The 23,101-nt window shown below is 42.4% G+C and overlaps 1 protein-coding gene across 1 annotated transcript; it reads left to right on the forward strand.

Moving 5' to 3' along the window:
* Nucleotides 1-130: 130 nt before the first annotated feature.
* CIRSR (corepressor of RBPJ and splicing regulator) lies at nucleotides 131-22,226 on the forward strand. The gene is given in 11 exon segments (XM_081184422.1): nucleotides 131-233; nucleotides 3,399-3,493; nucleotides 3,855-3,928; nucleotides 4,503-4,536; nucleotides 4,538-4,594; nucleotides 5,529-5,577; nucleotides 5,736-5,853; nucleotides 17,176-17,282; nucleotides 19,485-19,570; nucleotides 21,324-21,988; nucleotides 21,991-22,226. Coding segments are annotated over 11 exon segments (1,407 nt in total). The 5' UTR covers nucleotides 131-161; the 3' UTR covers nucleotides 22,041-22,226.
* Nucleotides 22,227-23,101: the final 875 nt, after the last annotated feature.

Below are 23,101 nucleotides of genomic sequence, written 5' to 3' on the forward strand. Positions count from 1 at the left end.
CCCAGGAAGACCCGGGTCGTAAACACGAGCTCGCCTCCCGCGTAGCCTCGTTCATACTACGGTCAAGGAGGCAGGCGTCCCATTCCTGAGGTAAAAAAAGGGTCCGTCGCCGCCGCCGCCGCCCGAATTCCCGGTGGCCGGAAGCCGAAGCCGCCGCCATCATGGGGAAATCATTCGCCAACTTCATGTGCAAGAAGGACTTCCACCCGGCCTCCAAGTCCAATATCAAAAAGGTGAGGAGGAGGAGGAGATGAACCAGCGGGTTTCTCCTTTCCCCCCAACCCAGCCGACACGCTTCACACACCGCCAATGCACCCATGGCCCGTTCAGACGTGGTAGAGTCAGCGTGTATTATTCCTCGCTTTGGGAGGCCTCCCCCTTTTAACTTCCAGTGGGTGGGTGTGGGATGCTTTCTGTCTTCTGTTCGATAGTGGAAAGGCCTCCTTCTGGAGGTGGTGGGCTTTTCCTTCCTCGGAGGTGTTTTTTTTTTTTTTTTAAGCAGATGGGCCTCTGCCATGGGTGCTTTAGAAATGAGGGGGTTGGGCTAGATGACCGCCGGGGGTCCCTTCCAACTCTACGGGTCTAGGATTTTTGGGGGGTGGGTTCCTCTTAGCACAAAGCGAACCCTCACAGCCTGGAATATTTTCAGGTCATCCCTTCCGTCATCCCAGCATCCGCAGCCCTGGTTTTGTGACCACTTGAGCCATGGGACGTTGGGGGGGGGGAATTAAGAGGCAAAGTGGGGCGACTGCCTCTGACGACAGCAGGGAGGCCAATTTGAATAAAATACTAGGGAGCAGGCAAGAAAGCTGCTCCCTCTGGATCACAAGATTATGGTGCACAGCATCAATTGAATGGCAATGCCCATCAACTTTGGAGGGGCCCAGCCCCCTCAAATATTTTATTGGCGGGGGGGCCTGAAGGGAGTTGGATCCATACGCTGGGGCAGAAGATCCCGATGCCCAGCTTTCTTTCCCCTCTTGTTCCTTTAAAAAAATAATTATACATTTCACTGATTTTACAATCATTTTGACAATTTAAAACTTGACTTCCTTCCCCCGCTTTCCATGGTTCCTTAATTTTTAATATCTTCTGCATATCCAAATTCACTTAACTTACGCATTTATTTATCTTCTTTAAATATATACTCTTATGTAACTGCAGGTTATTACAATAATCCTGCCAGTGTTTTTATCTGTTTGCAATTTATCTGTAAATATTCTCTTTCCCCTCTTATTCCTGATGCAGATCCTCTCTCACCCCTTCTTCCCTGGCGGGTGGGGTAGAAATGATACTACCATTTTGGGGTCTGCCTCAGTTGCTGAAATGTCTTGGGCTGACCCTGGTGGAGCATCTGTCCTCTTACTACTTTTTAAAATTAAATCACCCTGGATAGCTCACCCTGGACAGAGCATGGTGCTGATAAAGCCAGTGTTGCAGGTTCAATCCCTGTAGAGCAGGGGTGGCCAACTTCCAAGAGACTGCTTCTACTTACAGAATTAAAATCTGGCAGTGATCTACCCCCATTTTTTTAGGGGTTCAGCTCAAAGTTGTTGAGCTTTTTTGGGGAGGAGGAAAGACCAGTTTTGGGGGGTTAAGGTGCAGGCTTCTTTGGGGAGGGGAGTTCCGTTTTTGGGAGGAAGGCAAGGGAAGTTGGGGAACTTAACTCACTCACAATAGCGTCACTGTGGATGAAAACAGCCACTCAGAGGGAACTCCGTCTTCCCTTCCTGAGTTCAAACAATGGAGGGTGCAGGGCAGGAGTCAGATCTACCTACGCAGAGGAAAGGGAGCCAGAGATCGACCACGATCTACCAAAACATCGCAGGGATCTACTAGTAGATCGCGATCGACCTGTTGTACATCCCTGCTGTAGAGCATGGGCAGGCAAACTAAGGCCCAGGGGCCAAATCCGGCCCAATCGCCTTCGAAATCTGGCCTGCGGATGGTCCGGGAATCAGCGTGTTTTTACATGAGTAGAATGTGTCCTTTTATTTAAAATGCATCTCTGGGTTATTTGTGGGGCATAGGAATTTGTTCATTTTATTTTTTCAAAATATAGTCTGGCCCCCCACAAGGTCTGAGGGACAGTGGACCGGCCACCTGCTGAAAATTTGCTGACCTCTGCTGTAGAGGAAAGCGGCATATCCCCGCATGAGGTTGGGTTGGATCAGATGATCCTCAGGGTCCCTTCCAACTCTACAGTTCTATATGCCCTTGATGAGCGCTTAAAATATTTCATATTCAGTGCCTTGTTGTTCAGCAGGGCAATTCTATATATGCCTGTTCGAAAGTAAGCCCCAACTGAGCTAAATAGGTCTTACTCTCAAGGTTAGCAAGTAAGCGCCAATTTGATACAGGCCATTGAGAACTGTCATTGTGAAAACCGTGGGTGATGTTCAGTATTACATGCAGGTACTTCCCCTTCCTCTCTGTCCCCTAAAGCCTGCCCCCCTCAATCTGCTCTTGATTGTCACCCAACTACCTGGGTCATATTGGGGAAGGGTGTACCTGTGAGGTTGACAGGTGTGTAATTACATGGGTCCCCCTGGATTATTTGTTTACGTATGGGTTTTACGTTGCTTATTATCATCCACTCCACTATGGATACTGACTTTAACGTTAAGTTATATATTTCACTTAAAAGATTAATAATGGCCCTCAAGAACACTTGGGTGAATGCCATCTAGCATGGGCAGAGCGGATTATATCTTAAACTGTCCCTGTCAGGGGAAAAGGCAGGGTATAAATATATGACAGAATGGTGAAGCTTAAAAGTTAACGTTTTGTCATCTTTATCTGACAATTATTTTGATGCCCTGCTACAAACCTCCAAAAGCTGGTCATTTTACAGATTAGGACAAAATGCTAAATATGTGGTTAACACCTTATTTTCTTGGAAGTTAATACTACTGAAATAAATTGAACTGCAAAGTTAGTGTACTGGTAAGCAATTTCTGGATAATGTGGGATTTTCCAAATTCTACCACCAGCACACCAGATAGTCAAAATACTATCTAATCTCTTAAACCATGTAACTGTGTTTACACATATGCTGGCAGTGTTTCCTAATTTATTTGGATTACAGAATTTCAGTACAGAGGAGGAGGAGGAATTTGGATTTGATATCCCGCTTTATCACTTCCCTAAGGAGTCTCAAAGTGGCTAACATTCTCCTTTCCCTTCCTCCCCCACAACAAACACTCTGTGAGGTGAGTGGGGCTGAGAGTCTTCAAAGAAGTGTGACTAGCCCAAGGTCACCTAGCAACTGCATGTGGAGGAGCAGGGAATCGAACCCAGTTCACCAGATTACGAGTCCTCCACTCAACCACTACACCATACTGGCTCACTGATTGGATATAAAGTGAAAATACTTATATCATATTTGTTCCCTTTAGGTATGGATGGCAGAACAGAAAATAACTTACGACAAAAAGAAACAAGAAGAGTTAATGCAGCAATACCTTAAAGAGCAGGAATGTTATGATAACAGGTGAGAAACAACATTTAATCTTACATTTTAGTAGATAAAAAAACCCCTCTACTTTTGGTTTCCCAAAATCTAGCATATATAAGCATCTCAGTTTGGGACTTCTCATACTACTAATCTGTTTTTGAGTCTCAAACTTTTATTTGAAAAATGGTAAGTTGTATTCACTGAAGCCATTGCTATTCCAGAACACTTATACAACGGTACTGTACCTCCTCTCCTTTTTGGCTTTAAACCATTAAGCCTTGGAACGTAACCCACACATAAATGGGGAGTTGCCATTTTATTTTATTTTAAAATGTTTTAGTATCTAAGACACCCATCTCCTGTTTCTTTGTGATCATTCTCATTGTTTTTTGTATAGATTGCTTATGGGTGATGAGCGTGTGAAGAATGGTCTAAACTTTATGTATGAGGCCCCACCAGGAGCAAAGAAAGGTAATTTCTAACATCAACACAAATATATAAAGCTCATACCAAGAACTAACTTAGTTGGTCTTTAAGGTGCTACTGGAAGGAATTTTTTTATTTTGACAAATATATAAATTATCCCTTTCTGCTGAGCTTGGAACCCTGCATAATAGCTCATAGAACTTGATCCTACATTGTATCCAAGGTCTGAATACTATGAAAAGACTCTTAAAGCAGAGTCTTGGGCAGGTTTACTCAGAAGTAGCTACTACTAAGTTTAATAAGATTTACTCATAAGAAAGTATGTATTACTGCAGCCTCAGCTATAAGTCTAGAAATAAGACCTTGGGGTTTACATGACTGCAAATAAATCTGCATTTTTTTAAATAAGGAAAATACTTGGATTTAATAAGTGCTCTATGATTTTTAGAGATGATATCCTATTATCTGGATGTTGACTGCAATATTGATATCTACTTGTCTTTTCTAATGTTTCGTCTTATCTTTTCCTTCTATGCTGATAATGAAACAAGAGAGCAAAGAGGTAATTTTGAAATTTATTCCCCCCCCCCCATTATATTCGGCATAAATTTCAAACCAGGTGTTTTTAACAGGACTTTATATTTGTTGTTTTTAGCAAGAAGGAGAGACTGAGTACAAATTTGAATGGCAGAAGGTAGCTCCACGTGAAAAGTAAGAATTATCCCTTTCTTATTTGGATAATGCTGTATGCAGAGTTTATTTTCAAGTATGTGCTCTAAAGTCTGAAAAGTATGTGCTCTAAAGTCTTAAGTCTGAAAAGGTTTTCCTAGTTCCTCAAGGTTGAAATCTTCTTTAAATAAAACAACAGAAAAAGGCCCTCTCAAGTGGTATTATCTTTGACCTGTTTTTCAAAAGTGGATCAACTGAGTCCTATGGCTCCTATATCAGATCTAAATAAATATAAAATCCATGAACTTGTGGAGAGGTGAATGGATAAAGAAAAATGCTGACCAAACTCAGCTGAGTAAACTTCCAGTATTACTGACATTCTTCACACAATGGGAAGATTCATGGAAGTATGAAAAGAGTTCTGGTCCCTGCCTCCAGAACAGCATCAGAAGGGGGTGGAGGTTGCAGCAGAATGGGGGAATCGGTGGGATTCAAATCTTACTCAAATGCCTCTCTTCTCATGCAAGACATGGATCTAACTCAATGCATGTATTTATTTAAATTAGTTCTAATGCTACTTTTCCAGTTAAAAGTCTAAAAAGAAGTTCACAAATATGGAAAAACTATATACATCTTGATGACAGAACAGAAGCAGGAGTAACAAAACAGCAGTCAAGAAAACTCAAAGCTACAGGAAATCATTAGAATATTAAAAAATAATAAACATGATAGAAAGTGTGTAAACAACATGTTTTTTCCTTAAGTGAAACTTCCTTGACTTGCTGAACATGACAGTTTTGACTAAATAATGATGCTGTAATTTCACAAACTTGTAAAGTATTTGATGTCATTCAAACCCAAGGTTTCACGAATGAAACTGCTCTCCTTTATTCTTAATTCTACATCGTTTGAATCCCCAATAATAGTATAAGTGTTGAGCTTATGTATACTTATATACCTTCTTGTACTTTAACAGATATGCTAAGGATGACATGAACATTAGAGACCAGCCATTTGGCATCCAGGCAAGTTTTGTGCATTTCCTCCCCTCCTGTTTTCATGGTGAATTTCAAATGTTCAGTGACGTACATAATATTTTACTAGGTTTTTAACATGCAGCTGTTTCATTGGACAGACGGGGATATTGAAGAGTAAAATTATGTCAATATTGGCATTGTTTCAGGTGAGGAATGTGAGGTGCATTAAATGTCACAAGTGGGGCCACGTGAACACAGACAGAGAATGCCCTTTGTTCGGCCTTTCTGGGATTAATGCAAGCTCTGTTTCCAATGATGGCTCAGGTAAGCACTTTAAATGTATTTTTATTATTCTATCAAAATACGTTTTGAAATATTTTCTCAAACCCATTCTTGCACTTGCATAGGAATTTGTTTTGAAGAAGCATTTTCGTGCCACTTCTCTGAAAGGAATAATGTTCCTTCTGTGTTTTGTGAGCCATCTGATTCAGTGACTCCCAAGCTATGCTGGAGTACTACAGCATGTTGCCAGAGGGACTGAAGTGTGCCTTGAAAAACTAAGGCAATATGCTGGGTGCATTTGTGGCCCCATGCAGCATTGATCCCCTCCCGTCACTGCCAATACGTGGGCAATGACATCATCCTGATGGAAAGCTCTTGGATTTCCTGGCACAACTCACACTACAGCTACAAGGCACAGGGGAATCCCTTAAGTACCAGGAAAGAAAGGAGGACAGGATGCTAGGAGTATTCTCTGGAACTGCACAGAGAGGATACCTGCCCATTGCTCTCAGAGCTAATTAAGAATATACATTAAAAAAAATAAATGTAACAGTGCAATCCTATACTTAAAAAGCAAGCCACACTGACTTCAAGGGGACATACTATCCAGTAAGTGTGCATAGGATTGTGAGCTTGGGAAGGAAATGTGTAATCAGGAGCAGGGGACCAAATGAGGCTCCCTAGTCCTCTCTGTCTGGGGAGTCCCAGGCCACACCTGTCACTGGCCCTGTTTTGCACCCTGAATATTCTTGTTCAGCTAATGTGAGCTTTAACTCTGCTAATGCCTCTTGCTTGTCTAGATGGAGAAGGGTTTGAGAAGGTGTTTAGAAACTAGCCTACTGTACAAAGTACTGTAGTGTACATACACTTTTGCCTCTGGCCCTATCCACCACTGGCATGCGGCCCCCAAAAGGTTCCCTCGCGCTCAACAAGGTTCCTTACCCCTACACCAGGGGTCAGCAACCCGCGGCTCCGGAGCCGCATGTGGCTCTTTTACACCTTTGCCGCGGCTCCGGGGCAGATACTAGCGAGGGGAGGAGGCGCATTGTGTGCCCCGACACTCCCCACTGTTTTAAATGTCGCAATGGTTTTGCGGCTCCCAGTTTTTTTTCCTTCGTTCCAAGTGGCTCTTTTTGTCTTAAAGGTTGCAGACCCCTGCCCTACACAAAAGGAAGTTGTATTGGGACACAAACACATTCCACTTGGTATCTGCACATTCTACCACATTGCCACATGCCACGTTGGTAGCATTCAGGGAACTGAGAAAATAATCTGAAGTTTTGGTGTATTGTGGACAAGTGCAAATAGTCTCCCTAAATTTATCTATCTCTTTCTTGAAACGGGTGGAGTTTTTTTGCTTCTGCCGGCAAGTTAAGTACTGTTCTTTAGTTCTCTAATATTACACACTGAGTTGTGATTTTTGCCTTGCCTTTATTCATGGTTCAAATGGTGGATGTTCTTGTGCTCAGTTCTTTAAACTTAAATACAGTGGTACCTTGGTTTACAAACTTAATTCGTTCCGGAAATCCGTTCTTAAACCACAGCATTCTTAAACCAAGGCATGCTTTCCCATAGCAGTGGGGGATTCAACTTACAAATGGAACACACTCAACAGGAAGTGGAACATGTTCTGCTTCCAAGGCAAAGTTCACAAACCAAAACAGCTACTGGGTTTGCAGCGTTCTTAATCCAAGTTGTTCATAAACTAAGCTGTTCTTAAACAAAGGTATCACTGTATATCCATTCTATTTGTATAACAAATATATATCCTTAGGCCTAGGAGACTTAAGTTAAAATCCCTGCTCTTCTCTCACCTCCCCTGGTGATCTTCAGTGTTGCTATCTATTCATATCAGTGAGAGACAGAGAGAGAGAGAGGCCTTCTTTCGCAGATTGGATTCTCTTAGGCTGAGGGGGTCCTCTTGGGGCTTTTAGAATTAAAAAGGAAACTTTCCAGTAACCACTGGCAGTGATAGTAATTGACAGTGGAAGGGAAAGAAGCCTTCCCTGTGTACCAGAAAAGAAAGTGTGACTTTCTTTGCTTTGCAGCATTCGTGATTCAGCCCTGCCATTTTAGAGTTGTCATCAGTATTTTGCACTCAACAACTTTGGTTTCTGCAATAACCTTGCATTATAGTATAGCGGTCACTTTTTTTTTGGCCATTGGGCACATTTCCACTTCTAAGTGTTGTGGGTGCCAGTCACAAAGTGGCTGCCATTGGGGACATAGCACAACACAGAATGAGAGAATGTGCACTCGTTGCTGCTTCCCTCTACCCCTTCCACCAGCCAACCTCATGCTTGCCAGCCGTGTCCCGCCGGTCCTGATTTTGGAAATAACACAGTACAGTCATACCTCGGGTTACGAACGCTGTGGGTTGCGTGTTTTCGGGTTGCAGACCGCGCCAAACCCGGAAGTACCGAAACCGGTTACTTCTGGGTTTCGGTGCTCACGCATGCGCAGAAGCACAAAATGACATCATGCGCAGAAGCGCCAAATTGCGTCACACGCATGCGCAGACGCAGCACTTCAGGCTGCAAATGCTGCGGGTTGTGAACCTGCCTCCCGCACGGATCACGTTCACAACCAGAGGTATGACTGTATTGACTTTTCCACACACACAATGATGCTGTTGTTGTCTAATAACAAGTGCAGTTATTTTCCCTTACCATGCAACCACTCCACATGCACATGCAGGCACTCATCACACACCTATAGACCACAGACACAGATGCATCACTCTCTCTTTCATACAAATACACTTCACAAAGACACAGCCTGCACAGGCAGGCCATGAAGTGGCTGGAAAAGCTACCCTTCTCACTTTTGGCTAATGAGCTATGGTCTATCTTCTGCCTATCCTTGTGAATTGCTTATTAAACCTCAGCAGTTTGCAGATTACTTTCATAGTTTTTGACGGTCTCTGGAGCACCCTCTGTTAAAACTCTGGAGTAAAATTTTGGGCATTGTTAGTATGTTGGAAATAATTTCCAGAGGGGTAACTGATCATCTGCTGCAGTAAAAATAGCAAAGAGTCCTGCGTAATACTAGGCTTAACAGGTATGTTGCAGTACATAGTACAATCATACCTCTTGTTACATTAGCTTCAGGTTGCGTGTTTTCAGGTTGCGTCCTGCGGCGACCGGGAAGTACCGGAAAGGGTTACTTCTGGGTTTCGCCGCTCGTGCATGCGCAGATGCGCAAAATGACGTCATGCACAGAAGTGGCGAATCACAACCCGCACAGACGTGGGTTGCATTCTGCTCATGTTGCGAATGGGGCTCCGGAACAGATCCCGCTCACAACCAGAGGTACCACTGTATGGGTTTAGCAAAGTGAAGCTTAAAGGTCGATCAGTCCAAGACATAACAGTAGATGCATCCTGCTACTTTGCACAGATGAATGCCATATGTCATCGCAGTGTGTATGACCAATTTCTACCTAAAAGCCACTGGTGATGAATTGACATAGGAAGATAGTGGAAATCAACACCTAAATTAAGTCAGTGAGATAGCCAGCCCATTCTCTATTGAGTCCACAGTATCAGATTTGCTAATGAATTCCAGTTGGGAAGTTTCCAGTTGGGAAGCCTCCTTTAGAGGAAAGGTGGGACACCCTCACCCTTGTCACACTCTTGAAGGTGCCATCCAGGGATGGTTTTCCAGCAAGAACACACTGAACTTAGCAGTGCTGGTTTCAAAGCTCTCTGGCTGCATGGCAGGAATCAACTACACCTGGTTCCACTCACATCCTACACTGATCTGCCCCAACCAGATGGCATCTGGGGCTGGTGGAGCTGTCGAGATGGGGACGGCAGATTTATTTATCTCTCTTTCCTTTTCCATTACAACTTACCACCCGATCTTTCCTTTTCCATTACAACTTACCACCCGATCTTGGAGTCTCACAGTCAGCAGCTTCTTGTGCTTAAGAGATGGGGCAGAAATAAATAGGCTAGGAACAGGTAGGGAAAAAGCAAGGTTAGCGGGTAGGGGGAGCGGAAACAGTGAGGCTAAGGGCTGGGCAAGAGCTTTTTTTGTGTGCTGCACTGAGAAATGAGAGCTTTTTCTCCCAGTGCAGCACATAAACCAAACATTCTTGTCGGCGTTTCTTGTCCCTGCTTTAAACCAAAGCAGCACAGCCTGTCTGCTCCTTCTACTGTTTTCTTGCCAAACCTCTGAAGTGGTGTGTTTGCTAAGCTGCTCTCTCTCTCTCAGCACAGAACTGCAACAGCAGCAATGTGTATCCTAAATGAATCAGAATAAAATTGTGGGTGGGTCGGGGTAGCGGGGGGAAAGAATATTTTTGAAGGACTTCTGATGTATTGGTTGTGGGTATTGATCGATTGAACAAGCTACTTTATGTAAATTGCAGCAAATAGTTGTGTCCTGATTGGGTAGGTGTTTCCAATCAAGGAAAGGCGGCTATTTAGAGGAGTAGTGGGTCTGGTTGCCCTGCCTGAGGACTGTTTTTCTATAGGAAATGGCTTGCAGAAATAGGTGTTTTTATCACTCACTTGCCCCTTTCTGGAGAGTTGGGGGGCAGGCGACAGCAGTGCAGATTCCAAGCAGAAAGATAGGCCATGGGTGATTTTAGTGTGCAAGTGAGGGGGGGGGGTAAAGCACTGTGATTAAGCGGGGGGGGGAGAGACTGGGGGTGTTATGGGGAAGTGGCTGCATTTGGTGGGTCGCTGCGCTTCTTTTGCCCTTCTGGACCAGCAAACCCTGCTTTGTACAGAATAGCATCAGGGTGATTGCACCCATACAGTTTAAAGCCCCTGTTTGGTGCTGATGAGTGCCTTGTTCCTTAAGAATGGGTGTCTGTTTTTAACAATACAAAACAGCACAGCTCTATACAGTAGCAGACAGAAGAAATAACATGCATTCTGTCTGTGTGGGTTTCATTTTTCCCTTTGTATACAGACCATAGTACTAATCCAGTTGGTGATTCAGACCTTTAAAAAAATATAATCTCTCCGCTTTCACAAGTCTCCTATTGAATAATATATCTTGCTGGTGAATGGAGATTATTTTTGCAATAAGGCAATTTCACTGGATGTGGTTATCATGGGATAATCACACCCCTGGGGTACAGCCTTGTCTGTAATCTCCCAGGAGTGTAATTATTTCATGACAACTGCACCCCCCCTGGTGTTGCATTTATTTCCATTATGAAATCTTAGTTTGATATATAAAGTAACTTACTTTGATCACTGGAAAGCTACATGGTAGTGTGAGAATATTCCAGCTGCGAGGTTTACCGAGACCAGCTATAAGCTTTACTACAGCCTTTACAAAGTTAAATTAGGCAATCAAAATGCTTCTTTAGGCTAAGCTGGTTTTAGATTTTTAAAAAATATATTTCCCCCCACTGATTGTAACTTTCCAGGTTCATAATCAATATAAGGTAGCAATTAAATGCAAAACTCTATCAGTTGAGGTGAACTGGCGCTGTGTATTTTCCTGAAGGTGTGGTCAGTTGCATCCAAAAGATCCCTAATGTTAATCTAGCCTTTTTGTCTTCTAGTTAACTACCAGCAAATGCTAATTATTTATACCATTGATGAACTATGACAAAACTACTGGAGGGGCACAATTACTTCTGCTTCTTCTGAGGGCCAGATTGAACATTGCAAGAAACATGTGGCTACCACTAACTATGGCTGCTGGGAAACTCGTTCCCTCTCTTCCTTCTGTTACAGTAGAACTTGCCTCATGTTAAAACAAAACAATGTTCCACATTGTGCTCTTCCACCATGCCCATTGCCAATGGGTTCTACTGACACAAAACAAGAGCAGGGAGCTGCAGAACTTGGTGATATCATGGGATCAGCTTAGTTTTATCATGGGATTTAGTTTTATATTTTGTATCTTACTCTCTGTACAACAGGTAGTAACAGAACATGGCTGCCATAGACAATTGCTGCTATCTTAAAATTTACTGTCTGGCCCTCAGTCAGGGTTTGTTTAAGATTTACACCTTTTAAATATCATGTCTTCTTTTCAGATGGAATATAAATCCTTTTAATTACAGTGCGACTTGCTGCCAGGTAGATAGGTTTAGAAGTGCGATCTAGAGCAACTTCAAAATGCAGCCAGGGCATTAAAATTTAGGGTAGGTTTTTTCATTCAATCCATATGTACCATATTTTTCGGCCCATAGGGCGCACCTAGTTTTTTGGGGGGGAAATAAATAAAAAAAATTATCCCCCCCCCCAGGCGTGGGGCTGGGGCGGGGGAAGCCCGAGCTTCCCACAACCCCAGCCCCCAGAATAGGCTGCTATCCGCAAGCCTAGGGAGCCCGGCAGGAAGTCGTGCCGGGCTCCCCCGGCTTGCGGAGAGCCGCGCGAAACCTGGGGCGTGCTGTTCAGCTCGCCCTAGGCTTCGGGATGCAGGCAGCTCTCCACAAGCCGGGGGAGATCGGCGCGACTTCCTGCCGGCCTCCCCTGGCTTGCGGAGAGCCGCGCGAAGCCTGGAGTGCGAGAGGGGTCGGTGTGCACCGACCCCTCTCCCTCTCCAGGCTTCAGCAAAAGCCTGCATTCGCCCCATAGGACGCACACACATTTCCCCTTCATTTTTGGAGGGGGAAAAGTGTGTCCTATAGGGCGAAAAATACGGTATGTGTCTGTGTGGTGCTATCGTGGATGCAAAGCAAAATATTGACTCCAAAACAAAAACAAAATACAGTGATACCTTGGTTTACAAACTTAACCCGTTCTGGAAATCCGTTCATCAACCAAAACATTCTTAAACCAAGCCGTGCTTTCCCATAGCAGCGGGGGGACTCAATTTTCAAATGAAACACACTCAACAGGAAGCGAAACGTGTTCTTATTCCAAGGCAAAGTTCACAAACCAAAACATCTACTTCTGAGTTTGCAGCGTTCTTAATCCAAATTGTTCACAAACTAAGCTGTTCTTAAGCCAAGGTATCACTGTATAATAAACAATACAGATATCAGAAAATGTTTTAAAAACTAAGCCAACAAGAATTAGAAGCTGCAGAAATAGAATGGTTATTTGTCAGCATCAATCGTAAACTGAGGTGTGCAAAGAAAGTTTGCACACACTTGCTTGAAGAATGGCCCTATGAATACAGTGGTACCTCGGGTTAAGTACTTAATTCGTTCCAGAGGTCCGTTCTTAACCTGAAACTGTTCTTAACCTGAAGCACCACTTTAGCTAATGGGGCCTCCTGCTGCTGCCACTGCGCCGCCGGAGCACGATTTCTGTTCTCATCCTGAAGCAAAGTTCTTAATCTGAGGTACTATTTCTGGGTTAGTGGAGTGTGTAACCGGAAGCGTATGTAACCTGAAGCGTATGTAACCTGAGGTACCACTGTACATGTTAAACCTGTGTTTCCTATAGCTAACCATCTGTACTTAATGGTCAGTGGGCACATGCTTTATTGCAGCAAGGCAGGGAAACCAATTCCTATTTTAAATATTCTAAATTTGACAGAATTCATGGCATACCAAAAACTGACATCGGTTGCCCCCTGATGCATTTCAACACACCATGACAAAATCACTCCTAGCAAAGAAGAAAAAATGGAATTGTTCACTGTACTGTTGTTCAGTGTGCCCTCTCAGCAGAGTCCAGACTAAAATTTTATACTTGTTTGGTTCACTTTGTTCACACATTATAGCTTAAATTAGAAAAGTTAGAGAAAGATGGCATTGACCATTTTGATGATGACATAATAAGCATAAGCAACCAGTATAAAGGGCTGCCACATGAAGATACAACCTAGAGACATTTCAAAAAATCATAATGAGGTTTTGCCACCTTACATGAGCTTGAAGGAGAGAGAGTGTGTTTTTAAATACTGTAGAGGTTTCTGATTTACTTGTCATTTTCAGAATGTATCCAAGCCAGCCACTAGAGGGCAGCATGTTCACTTTTAGTCACCGATAGCAACCTTGCATTTTCCTAATAGCAACTGAGTCTTGTGCAAAAATTGTCTCCTTCTGAGGCTTGGCTTTAAAGCTAACCACCTCAAGATGGAACTCTGCATGCAGGACTCAATGAAATCTCCTTGTCTCTCTCTCTATTCTTGACCTTCCCACTCTAACACAACACACACTTTTAATATATCACCATTTGTTGTCCTTGCTGAAATGCTTGTAACTACGTTTGTGTTGTCTGGCTGTACATATATTCCCCCAAGGCATCTTTACAGGTTTCCCTTGTCAGCGGGAAACTGTTTGACAAAGGAGGAGCAGGACTGGGCTTGGAGAATGAGGCCCTTCACTAACATGACATTATAGCAGGTTAGGGAACCCCCAGTCCGCAGGCCAAATTTCAGCAAAGCCATCTCCACCTGCCTTACACGTGATGACATATATGACATCAGGTGTGGGGCAGGTAAGGACAGGGCTTTGAAATGGGCTTTGTGGACTCTGTCAAAACCCCTTTGACAGCACTTCCCAAAAGCCCAGCAATCAACTGGTTTCAAGCATTCGGTGAAAGCTACACAAAGTGCTTTGCAAGTCCCAAGTACAAAATGCTGCATTTTGACAGGTTTCAATCACCTGACATCAAATGACTAACTAGTGAGTAGTCCCACCCTCCTGTCAGAGGTGGCCTGTGGGGATGGGGTGTGTGTGATAAAGATCTGGCCTACTGGGCCAAGAGAGTTTCCCACCCCTGCATTATGATAACAGCCTAAATTACACTTGCTGTTACTTCATTATCTACCCCTTATGAGAACAGCTACCAGAACAAGGGACAGAGCTGGAGAACCAGACTTGCCCCTCCCTCATTCTGTCCTATGCTTTGGTCATGCTTATTGTTCCTTTTTTCTACCTCTTGAAATCCAAATCTAAACTTAAGAAGCTAAGAAGTACAGAAATCGCCTTCAGTTGTGAATCAGCATGCACTTTTTGATTTGCTTAAGCTGCAATGCCACACACTGCTACCCTGTTCAGATTTCAGTAAAGAGGACAGAGTGCATTAAGCAAGATTCAAAGGCCTGTTCTTTGATATAATTAAGAGTTGCATTATTTAAAAGAAAAGTAGTATATCTAAGAGCATTTGATGCGGTTACTTTTATACCACCTTACGAGAAAGGAATGATCTTGAGGAATAATAACATGGTTTGAAACACCAATGGGGGAGGCAACTGCCAACCTGTGTGTTTCCCAACTAATGCCCTGCGTTTATTTCAACCACAACTCAAGCAACACAATCCTATGCATTTCTGCTTGGACGCAAGTTCAGTGAGACTTACTCCCAGGTAAGCATGTATAGGATTGCAGCCTATGTGTGTATGTATACATATTAGTAGCATCTTGAAGAGCACCTCTACGTATCCGCCAAAGGATCACCCTTTATAGCAATACTGAACACTCATTTTGTACCCTCATTTTGCAAATTACTCTTTTCTTTGACATCAGCTGAATCTGTATTCTTATAATGCCTTTTTATACATTTCACTGAAGATTTAGAGCCTATTGAGACACTGCTTTCATTTTATATTGGGCAGGGGGAGGAGAGATGTTTATATCATTCACACACAACATTGGCCTAGCAGTTAAACTCTGTATAAGTGTTCCACTTTAAAAGGCATTCTTAACAACCACTAGGATTCTCAGATATCGTGCTGTTTGGCGATGAACTAGAAAAATAAATAAATAAAAGACAGAACATAAGGCTAGATTACAGGGCCAAGCTTTACAGAGCAGTTAAGGTTGGCGTTTAGTGTGCTGAATTTGAAACCGTAACTGCTTCAGCCTCAAACCCACCCTACTGAGGAAATCACATACCAACAACAGCAACTTCTGAAGAGAGGGCCTGTGGTGGCAAATCAATAACCTCAAGGAAGGTGACTCGGGATGTTAAAAATCCAAAGTTCATCTTCTTTTGCGCCTTGCTTGCGGACAACTTTTATCCTTATATGATCCTATATGCACACCCAACCTCTAAGGCAGGCAAATTTGGAAATAACTTCAGCTGACATTTAGCAAGAGACAGTATTAGCAGCACAAGAGAACTTTATGTGTTGAGTCTTAAAAATATCTCAGTTCTCTGAATGAAACCTCCAAAACCGATCTTCGATGTTTTATCCCTACAACTTCTGGCACCCCAACTTTCATTGGGCTGGGAGTGTGCCCTTGTGAGAGACGAACATGTACCTGAGCATGCAGAGGTGTTGTGCTGTGAAAGCAGGTTGTGGGCACATTCACACAATTTCTGAGAGCTGCTTTAAACAAAAAGTTTGGCTAATAAATGAATGACAGCAGATAGAAACAGCAAAAGGTGAGAATGAAGCAGGTAGCTCTGCCTAAGCTGTTGTTACTGACAACAAGAACACTATCAGTTGATAAGTAATAACTAGCTAATTCATAGTAATGCTAAGAGGCTTCCAGTACCAAATGCAGCAAACCACCTCTTTTTTCCATAATGAATGTGCCATCATGCTGATGAGACAGAATATCGTTTGGAAGTACAAATTTAAAAAATACTTAAGGCTAATGTAACATACTGGCATTTTGCCAGGTTGGGGGGGGGGGACAGAATAAGAACAATTTTAACATGCAATTCCACCTGAAGAGCAAAAAGGTAGTTATAGTCCAATCCTATACATGCCAAGTATGCTGTGGTTAAGGTTAAATGTGGTTCATGTTGGTACAGATATAATAATAAGGCAGGTTCCTGGGCTGGGCAAACATAGCAGAGAGGGGAAGAGAGCAATCCGATTTTTGAGCCACTAATCACAGTGAGGAGAAAGGAATCATTACATTTGTATCTACCCATAGCAAAAACTCCTTGAGGTTTTTCTACAATCAAGCAGTATATAAATTTTATGAGTGAAAATTAAATATTTAAGACATCTAATTCTTGTGATTCTGTAGACCTTCCACAAATCATGGGCCATGTGACTTGCATACTCTCATTTGAGATTTATATTGTAAGCATTTTAAACAACATTTAATTTTCTGAAAACTATTTTTTCTAACATCTTTAAAGTATCCCTCTTAAAAGTATGTGTTCGTATTTATTCTTGGTATCAGAAAACATTTGCATCTTAAAGTTGGCATGGCTTTCAAAGCTTGCTTTTTTATTTTTGTACTTTTATCAAAAGCTTACAGGCAGACAATACCTAAAATATATTGTTTTCAACATGACAAAGTTACATAAGAAGAGAATCCCCTTGCACTTAAAGAAAAATGCAATTATTTTCCATCTGAATCTCCAGACTGCTGTTTTAGAAAATCATATCTGATTATTTGCTCAGCAGAAGATTATTGAGTTGATTTAGCTGTGATTTTACTTAACAAAGCTTCAACCGAATTCCCACTGTGGAGTCCAAAAAAGGTAGAGAGATATAAATGATACATTCAAACTGTGATTTTGGTGAACAGGGCCATCAATGCACCCCTTGGAGCTAATAGCGGAGATGAGAAACAGTGGGTTTGCACTGAAACAAAATGTACTGGGGAGAAACTTGACCGCAAATGATCCATCACAGGTAATGATCTTTTTATCAGTAAGCTGAAAATGTCTGTAAATCTAAATGTGATTGCTTGTGAATTGTTACTTAATGTTTTTATAATATGCATATCCATGGGAAAGCTGAATAGATAGAGCAAGGGATGTGTGTCCTGAAACTTACTGTGTTTTCCACTTCTTCTTCTTTTTTGTTATCCAGAGTGACAGGTGTAAAATAATTTTTCCAACCCATAGTTTAATAAATGAAATGCCTCCTGTGGGTTAGTAGTGATTTAATACCTGCCAGAGGAAATAGTTTTAGCTTCTGCTACCTTTGCCTTATCCTAAGAGGCTGCCTTAGCCAGAGCAACCAGTGGGTGAAGCCAGAGGGGAAATAATGAAAATGTCCTTCAGGCAATGCCATGTTTGGAAGGTGCAATCCAGAACACTTACCTTGGGTGCTCCAGGAAGAGGATACAGGCAAGTTTGGAAAACACATAGCAAGTCAAGGCTGATGGGAGATGACAAAGGGTCTGCCGCTGTGGTCTTTCCACTGGCTCTCCCCTGTTCATTGGTGGCATCCAAAGGAGACAATTGGAGCCGTGTAGGCTTGCATTTACTGGTGAGAAAGCTTTTAAAAGCTGCTTCTTGGAGGGCAGCCCTTCTCCCTCCTCAGGGAAAAGCCCCCAAGAGGCTCCACGCGGCTCTTTAAAGGGAGCGCTGAGCAGAGCCTCCCGCCTGCATTCGCTCCATAAGACACACACACATTTCCCCTTACTTTTTAGGAGGGGGAAAGTGTGTCTTATAGAGCAAAAAATACGGTAATCTCTTCTCAGACTCTTGGACAAGTTACACATGAAGATTGCAGATCTGTGTGTTTAAAACACAGAGTTGCCCTAGTCCAGGCTTCCTCAAGCTCGGCCCTCCAGATGTTTTTTGGCCTACAACTCCCATGATCCCTAGCTAGCAGGACCAGTGGTCAGGGATGATGGGAACTGTAGTCTCAGAACATCTGGAGGACCGAGTTTGAGGAAGCCTGCACTAGTCACGTATAAAAAATGGAGAGCGGTTCTGATTTTAAATGTTAAAAAAAGCACACAGGTGAAAGGACGTGACCCCTGTGGCTTTTCTCCCTGTAGTTCCTCTTCAGACACTTTCCCCCCAATTGGGACTCCAGTATTAGATGTGTGCCTGGCTGAGATAAAAGTGCTGCATGGAGATAAGCCTCAGGAGGGATGAGGATTCTGCTCCTCTCACTCACACGCAACCTTTGTTTTTAAAATTGGACATCTCCACCCTCTCCTTTCTACATGCAAGTCCTGCATTTAAAGACATGGACCAACTGCTGTCACATCTAACTTGGCCCTCAGTGTGGGGTGTGCATTTTATGTCTAATTTGAGTTGTACTTTATAAAAATTGAGCTCCGACCAGTGTGCAAGAAATGAGAAACCAAAGCACATAAAAGGATCTTAAATGTTAAAATGGAAACATATTGTTTGAAAAGGGGAAAGCCTAAAATTGGCAAGTAAACTATTCAACCAGTCAATACCTCCATAAAGAGTATGGTCTTCCTCGGTTCAGAATTATTGGGACTTTGTGAATATTTATTCCCATACTGTCTCCTTTTTAGCATGACTTTACAAAGCTACTTCATTTAAGTAAATTTTAAAAACCTCTATCCAAATATGTAGGTCGCTTTGTTGTGGCATTCTTAACTCATTTTCTTCTCAAAAAAGCCATATGTTTCCTCAGTCAACTATAAAATAACATGTTGTTGTCCTAATATAATAGAGTCGTATGTTGGAAGTCAAACAGAATCTGTTCCAGAAGTCCGTTTGACTTCTGAAATGTTCAGAAACCAAGGCGCAGCTTCCAGTTGGCTGCAAGAAGCTCCTGCAGCTAATCGGAAGCTGCGGAACCCAGGTCGGATGTTTAGGTTCTGAAATGTTCAGAAACCAAGGCGCAGCTTCCAGTTGGCTGCAAGAAGCTCCTGCAGCTAATCGGAAGCTGCGGAACCTGGGTCGGACGTTCAGGTTCCAAAGAACGTTTGCAAACCAGAACACTCACTTCTGGGTTTGTGGCATTCGGGAGCCAAAATGTTCGACTTGCAAGGCATTTGGGAGCCCAGATACAACTGTATAATAATATTCATATTGTTTGTCATGGTCATTAAGGTATAAGATAAGTGCTGCCATTTCTGTTTGTATTCCATAGCAACCTATTCCCATTTTCATTGTATAGGAATTTGTTGCAAGTGAAGGGGAAGATGATCCAGAAGTGGAATTTTTGAAATCCTTGACAACTAAGCAAAAACAGAAACTTCTGAGGTAACTATAATGCTAACAGATATAGTAGTACTTCTTTAAAAGTTACCAACAAAACACCCAAAGTTTTTTTATTTATTTACACACACACACACACACACACACACACAGTGGTACCTCGGGTTAAGTACTTAATTCGTTCCGGAGGTCCGTTCTTAACCTGAAACTGTTCTTAACCTGAAGCACCACTTTAGCTAATGGGGCCTCCCGCTGCCACTGCACAATTTCTGTTCTCATCCTGAAGCAAAGTTCTTAACCTGAGATACTATTTCTGGGTTAGCAGAGTCAGTAACCTGAAGCGTATGTAACCTGAAGTGTATGTAACCCGAGGTACCACTGTATAATATTGGGGGTGGGTGAATCCTAAGCGATATTGGTGATAATGTACTGCACCTTTAATAAATTTTGCTCCAATATTAAATGCACCACTTTGGAGCACTTCCCATGTTTTCAGTAGAACCTCTCAAGGTTGGGGAGTTAAAGCTGAAATTCTGAAATACCTTTCCCTCTATTTACTTTGTCTATAGTGTGCTCTTAGGCCTATATATGGAGGAGATGTTTCAGCTAGTTCTTTCTAAGTCTGAATGCTGTCTTTTTGTATATTTCATCAAGGGCAGACAGAAGGACTCTCTCAATAACATGAAATGAACGAATTATATATGGCAACAACCTTCTACAGTTGTAAATATGTTCAGTTGAAAAATATATACAATATGGGGGGAAATGATACTTGTTCTTACTGGATGAAATGTTAACCGAACTCCTTAATCCAGAATAATTAATGAAATTAGCCACAACAATTTTGGGAAACTAGGACTTACATATAACTGAGCCTCTTAAAACAGCAGAATGCCATTAATTATTATGATGATGATGATTATTATTAACAACTTTACTTCTTCCAACAGTGTTGCATTTCATTGTGGATGGAGTCTTTAAAAAAATAATAATTTTTATTACTATTGCTAGCTGCCCTGGGCAACTAGTGTCTAAAGTCAAGACTATAAATTTAAATAAAACACACTCATCTGCATGCACAGCATCTTGGTGGGGGCACATGTAGCACCTTCAGACAATAAGCAGCTATGCTTGGTAGGGAGGAAGGGATTCTAAATCCAACCCAGCCATGCTGCCTCTTCCAAACAGTGTGTTTGCACCGTCACTGATCATCAGGCGAGGCTATGCACATGCAACCATTGCTGCTGGATGGGCTGAGAATTAGGCATGCACATACAATTCCCCATCCACGCAAGCAGGATCCTGTTCCTGCGTGGCCCCTTGCTGGTTTCAGGCTTAGAGGGGAAGAAGCATGTGTCCCAGGCAGCGTGTTAGGGGGACAAAAAGCATCCTACCATATCTGTTTTTTCCATACCTGGCACTTTTGACAGGACTGGAGCCATGATACTGTGCCTCTCAAACTTTTTATAAAAAATAATATTACTCACAGGTAAATAAGGTATCTAGATCCTAGAACACTGAAAGAAAGGTTTTATTTAAAAATATTTAGAACGTGTCTATTTAAAAAAAACAACACCAAAGCAAAACTACCTTTATGGCCCAGGTGCAAATTGCTCCCTTTGCCTCTTACATTTCATCAGCAGGTGACAAGTTTGGGAGTAGAGTGTGTTCTTATTTTTTAAATAGTAAACTTGTCACAGTCTGATATTGCGTAAGGTCTGGCCTCTAAAATATAACATTATTCCCCTGCCATACTTCCCTGCTTAATTGCTCTACTTTTCCATGCTCAAAATAAAAGGAAACTGGATCGCCTGGAGAAAAAGAAGAAGAAGAAGAAGAGAGATAGAAAGAAGAAAAAGCAGCAGAAGAGAAAAAGCAAAAGTAAACACAGGAAACATAAGAGCAGGTCCTCTTCCCCATCCTCCAGTGACTCTTCAGAAAGCAACAGTGATAGTGAGACTGACAGCCGAGATAAAGCAGCACAAAAGAAGATGGATTCTAAGGAAAGAAGAAAAGCCAAGTTTTCAGAGGCTAGCAGCAGTGATTCTGAAGAGAAGGCGAAGACTAAGGGGAAACTTTATGAAGATCCCTCCAGCAGTCATGGTAACAAGGACAAAGATAGAGAGAAGTGTGGACTTTTAAAGCAAGATAGTTCTGGAGGGAACAACAAATGGAGCTCCTCTGAGAGCAGAAGAAAGCCCACAACAAGCAGAAATGATAACACAGACAAGAGAAGAGAATCTGAAAGGTACGGGAGCGGAAGCAGGAGCCAGAGCAAGGAGGAAAGGAGCGGGAGAGACGTTGACAGGAGGTACAGGACTTATAGCCCGAATGAGGAGCAGCGGCACAGGAAAAGTGAAGCGAAAAGCTGCAGCTCAGACGTGCGCAGAGAGCAACACAGAGAGAGCTACAGAGACAAATACAGTAAAATGGAGCGCAGAGAGAGAAGCAGGAGCAGAGAGAGGCAAAAATAGATAATGTGGGTGGCAGATGTACTGCTTGCATCTTTTTTTGAATCCTTCAGTAAGGGCTCCTAACATACACCTCTCGTTCTTTCAGATTGACTGTTCTCAGTAAATTGTCTGTCTCTCTCACTTCAAATAACCCTTTGCATTTTGTATATATGTTGCAAACATGTACAGGCTTCAAAACGTGAAGGGATTATTAACAAAATAAACGTGTCTTCAGTTTGTGTAGGAAACCATGTGATTTTATTTTGGCGTGGGGTAAGTGGAGGTTATTGTCCCTTGTTTTAGAAATTCACGTGCAAAAGTACTTTGCAATCCTCTGTAGAAGTGGGAGCTTCACTAATAAATAAAATTTATCCTTGCTTGGTGATAGATGTGAATACTCTTGTGAGGAACGGAGCAAGGGTTCCAGGTTATATTAAATGATGCCAATAGTATCTGGGTAAAATCACTTTTACGGACAACAAAACGCTTGATTATATTTGAAGCAAGGCATTTCCCCACCCCAAGTTCCCCCTAAGAGGTCAATTTCTTAAGTTAAAACAGCACAGCAACATAGTTCCACATAAGTGTGTAGCCAACATTTTTGACCTCCTGTGGAGTATAACTTGGTCAAGGCTATCTAAGCATCTTGAGCCCTAGTTGGTACATGTTACCGCAGTGTCGAGTTATTTCTCAAGACATGGGAAGAATATTTACTGCCTTCACAGTTTGTAGATATCATGTGCTGTAGGACTGTTGTGTCAGCTCTAGTCTTAACCTTGTCAGACAGTAGATTTCTCTTTAGGGTTTGGGTTGTAGTTTTTTAAAGAGATGTTCAGGGATGAACTACATTAAATAAACTTTGATTCCCCCCCAAAAAATGTTCACTTTATTCTCTGGGATATCTCTGCTATTTTAAAGGCACAGATAACAAGGGAGTTGGAAAACTAAGAAGTGCAATTGAATTCAAGGTACAGACAAGGAGTGTTTCTGCTTCTTCATTTCTGCTATAGTTCTGGTGTGTTTTTCTACCACCATGCAGAAGCTTTTGCATATCACAGAAATCAGTGTCCAGTAGAGGTGCCTTGCCTTTCAAAGCTTAGCCTTTGAAGCATCTCACACCTTC

The sequence above is a fragment of the Podarcis bocagei genome, assembly GCF_964188305.1.
Source record: "Podarcis bocagei genome assembly, chromosome: 1".
Taxonomy (NCBI): domain Eukaryota; kingdom Metazoa; phylum Chordata; class Lepidosauria; order Squamata; family Lacertidae; genus Podarcis; species Podarcis bocagei.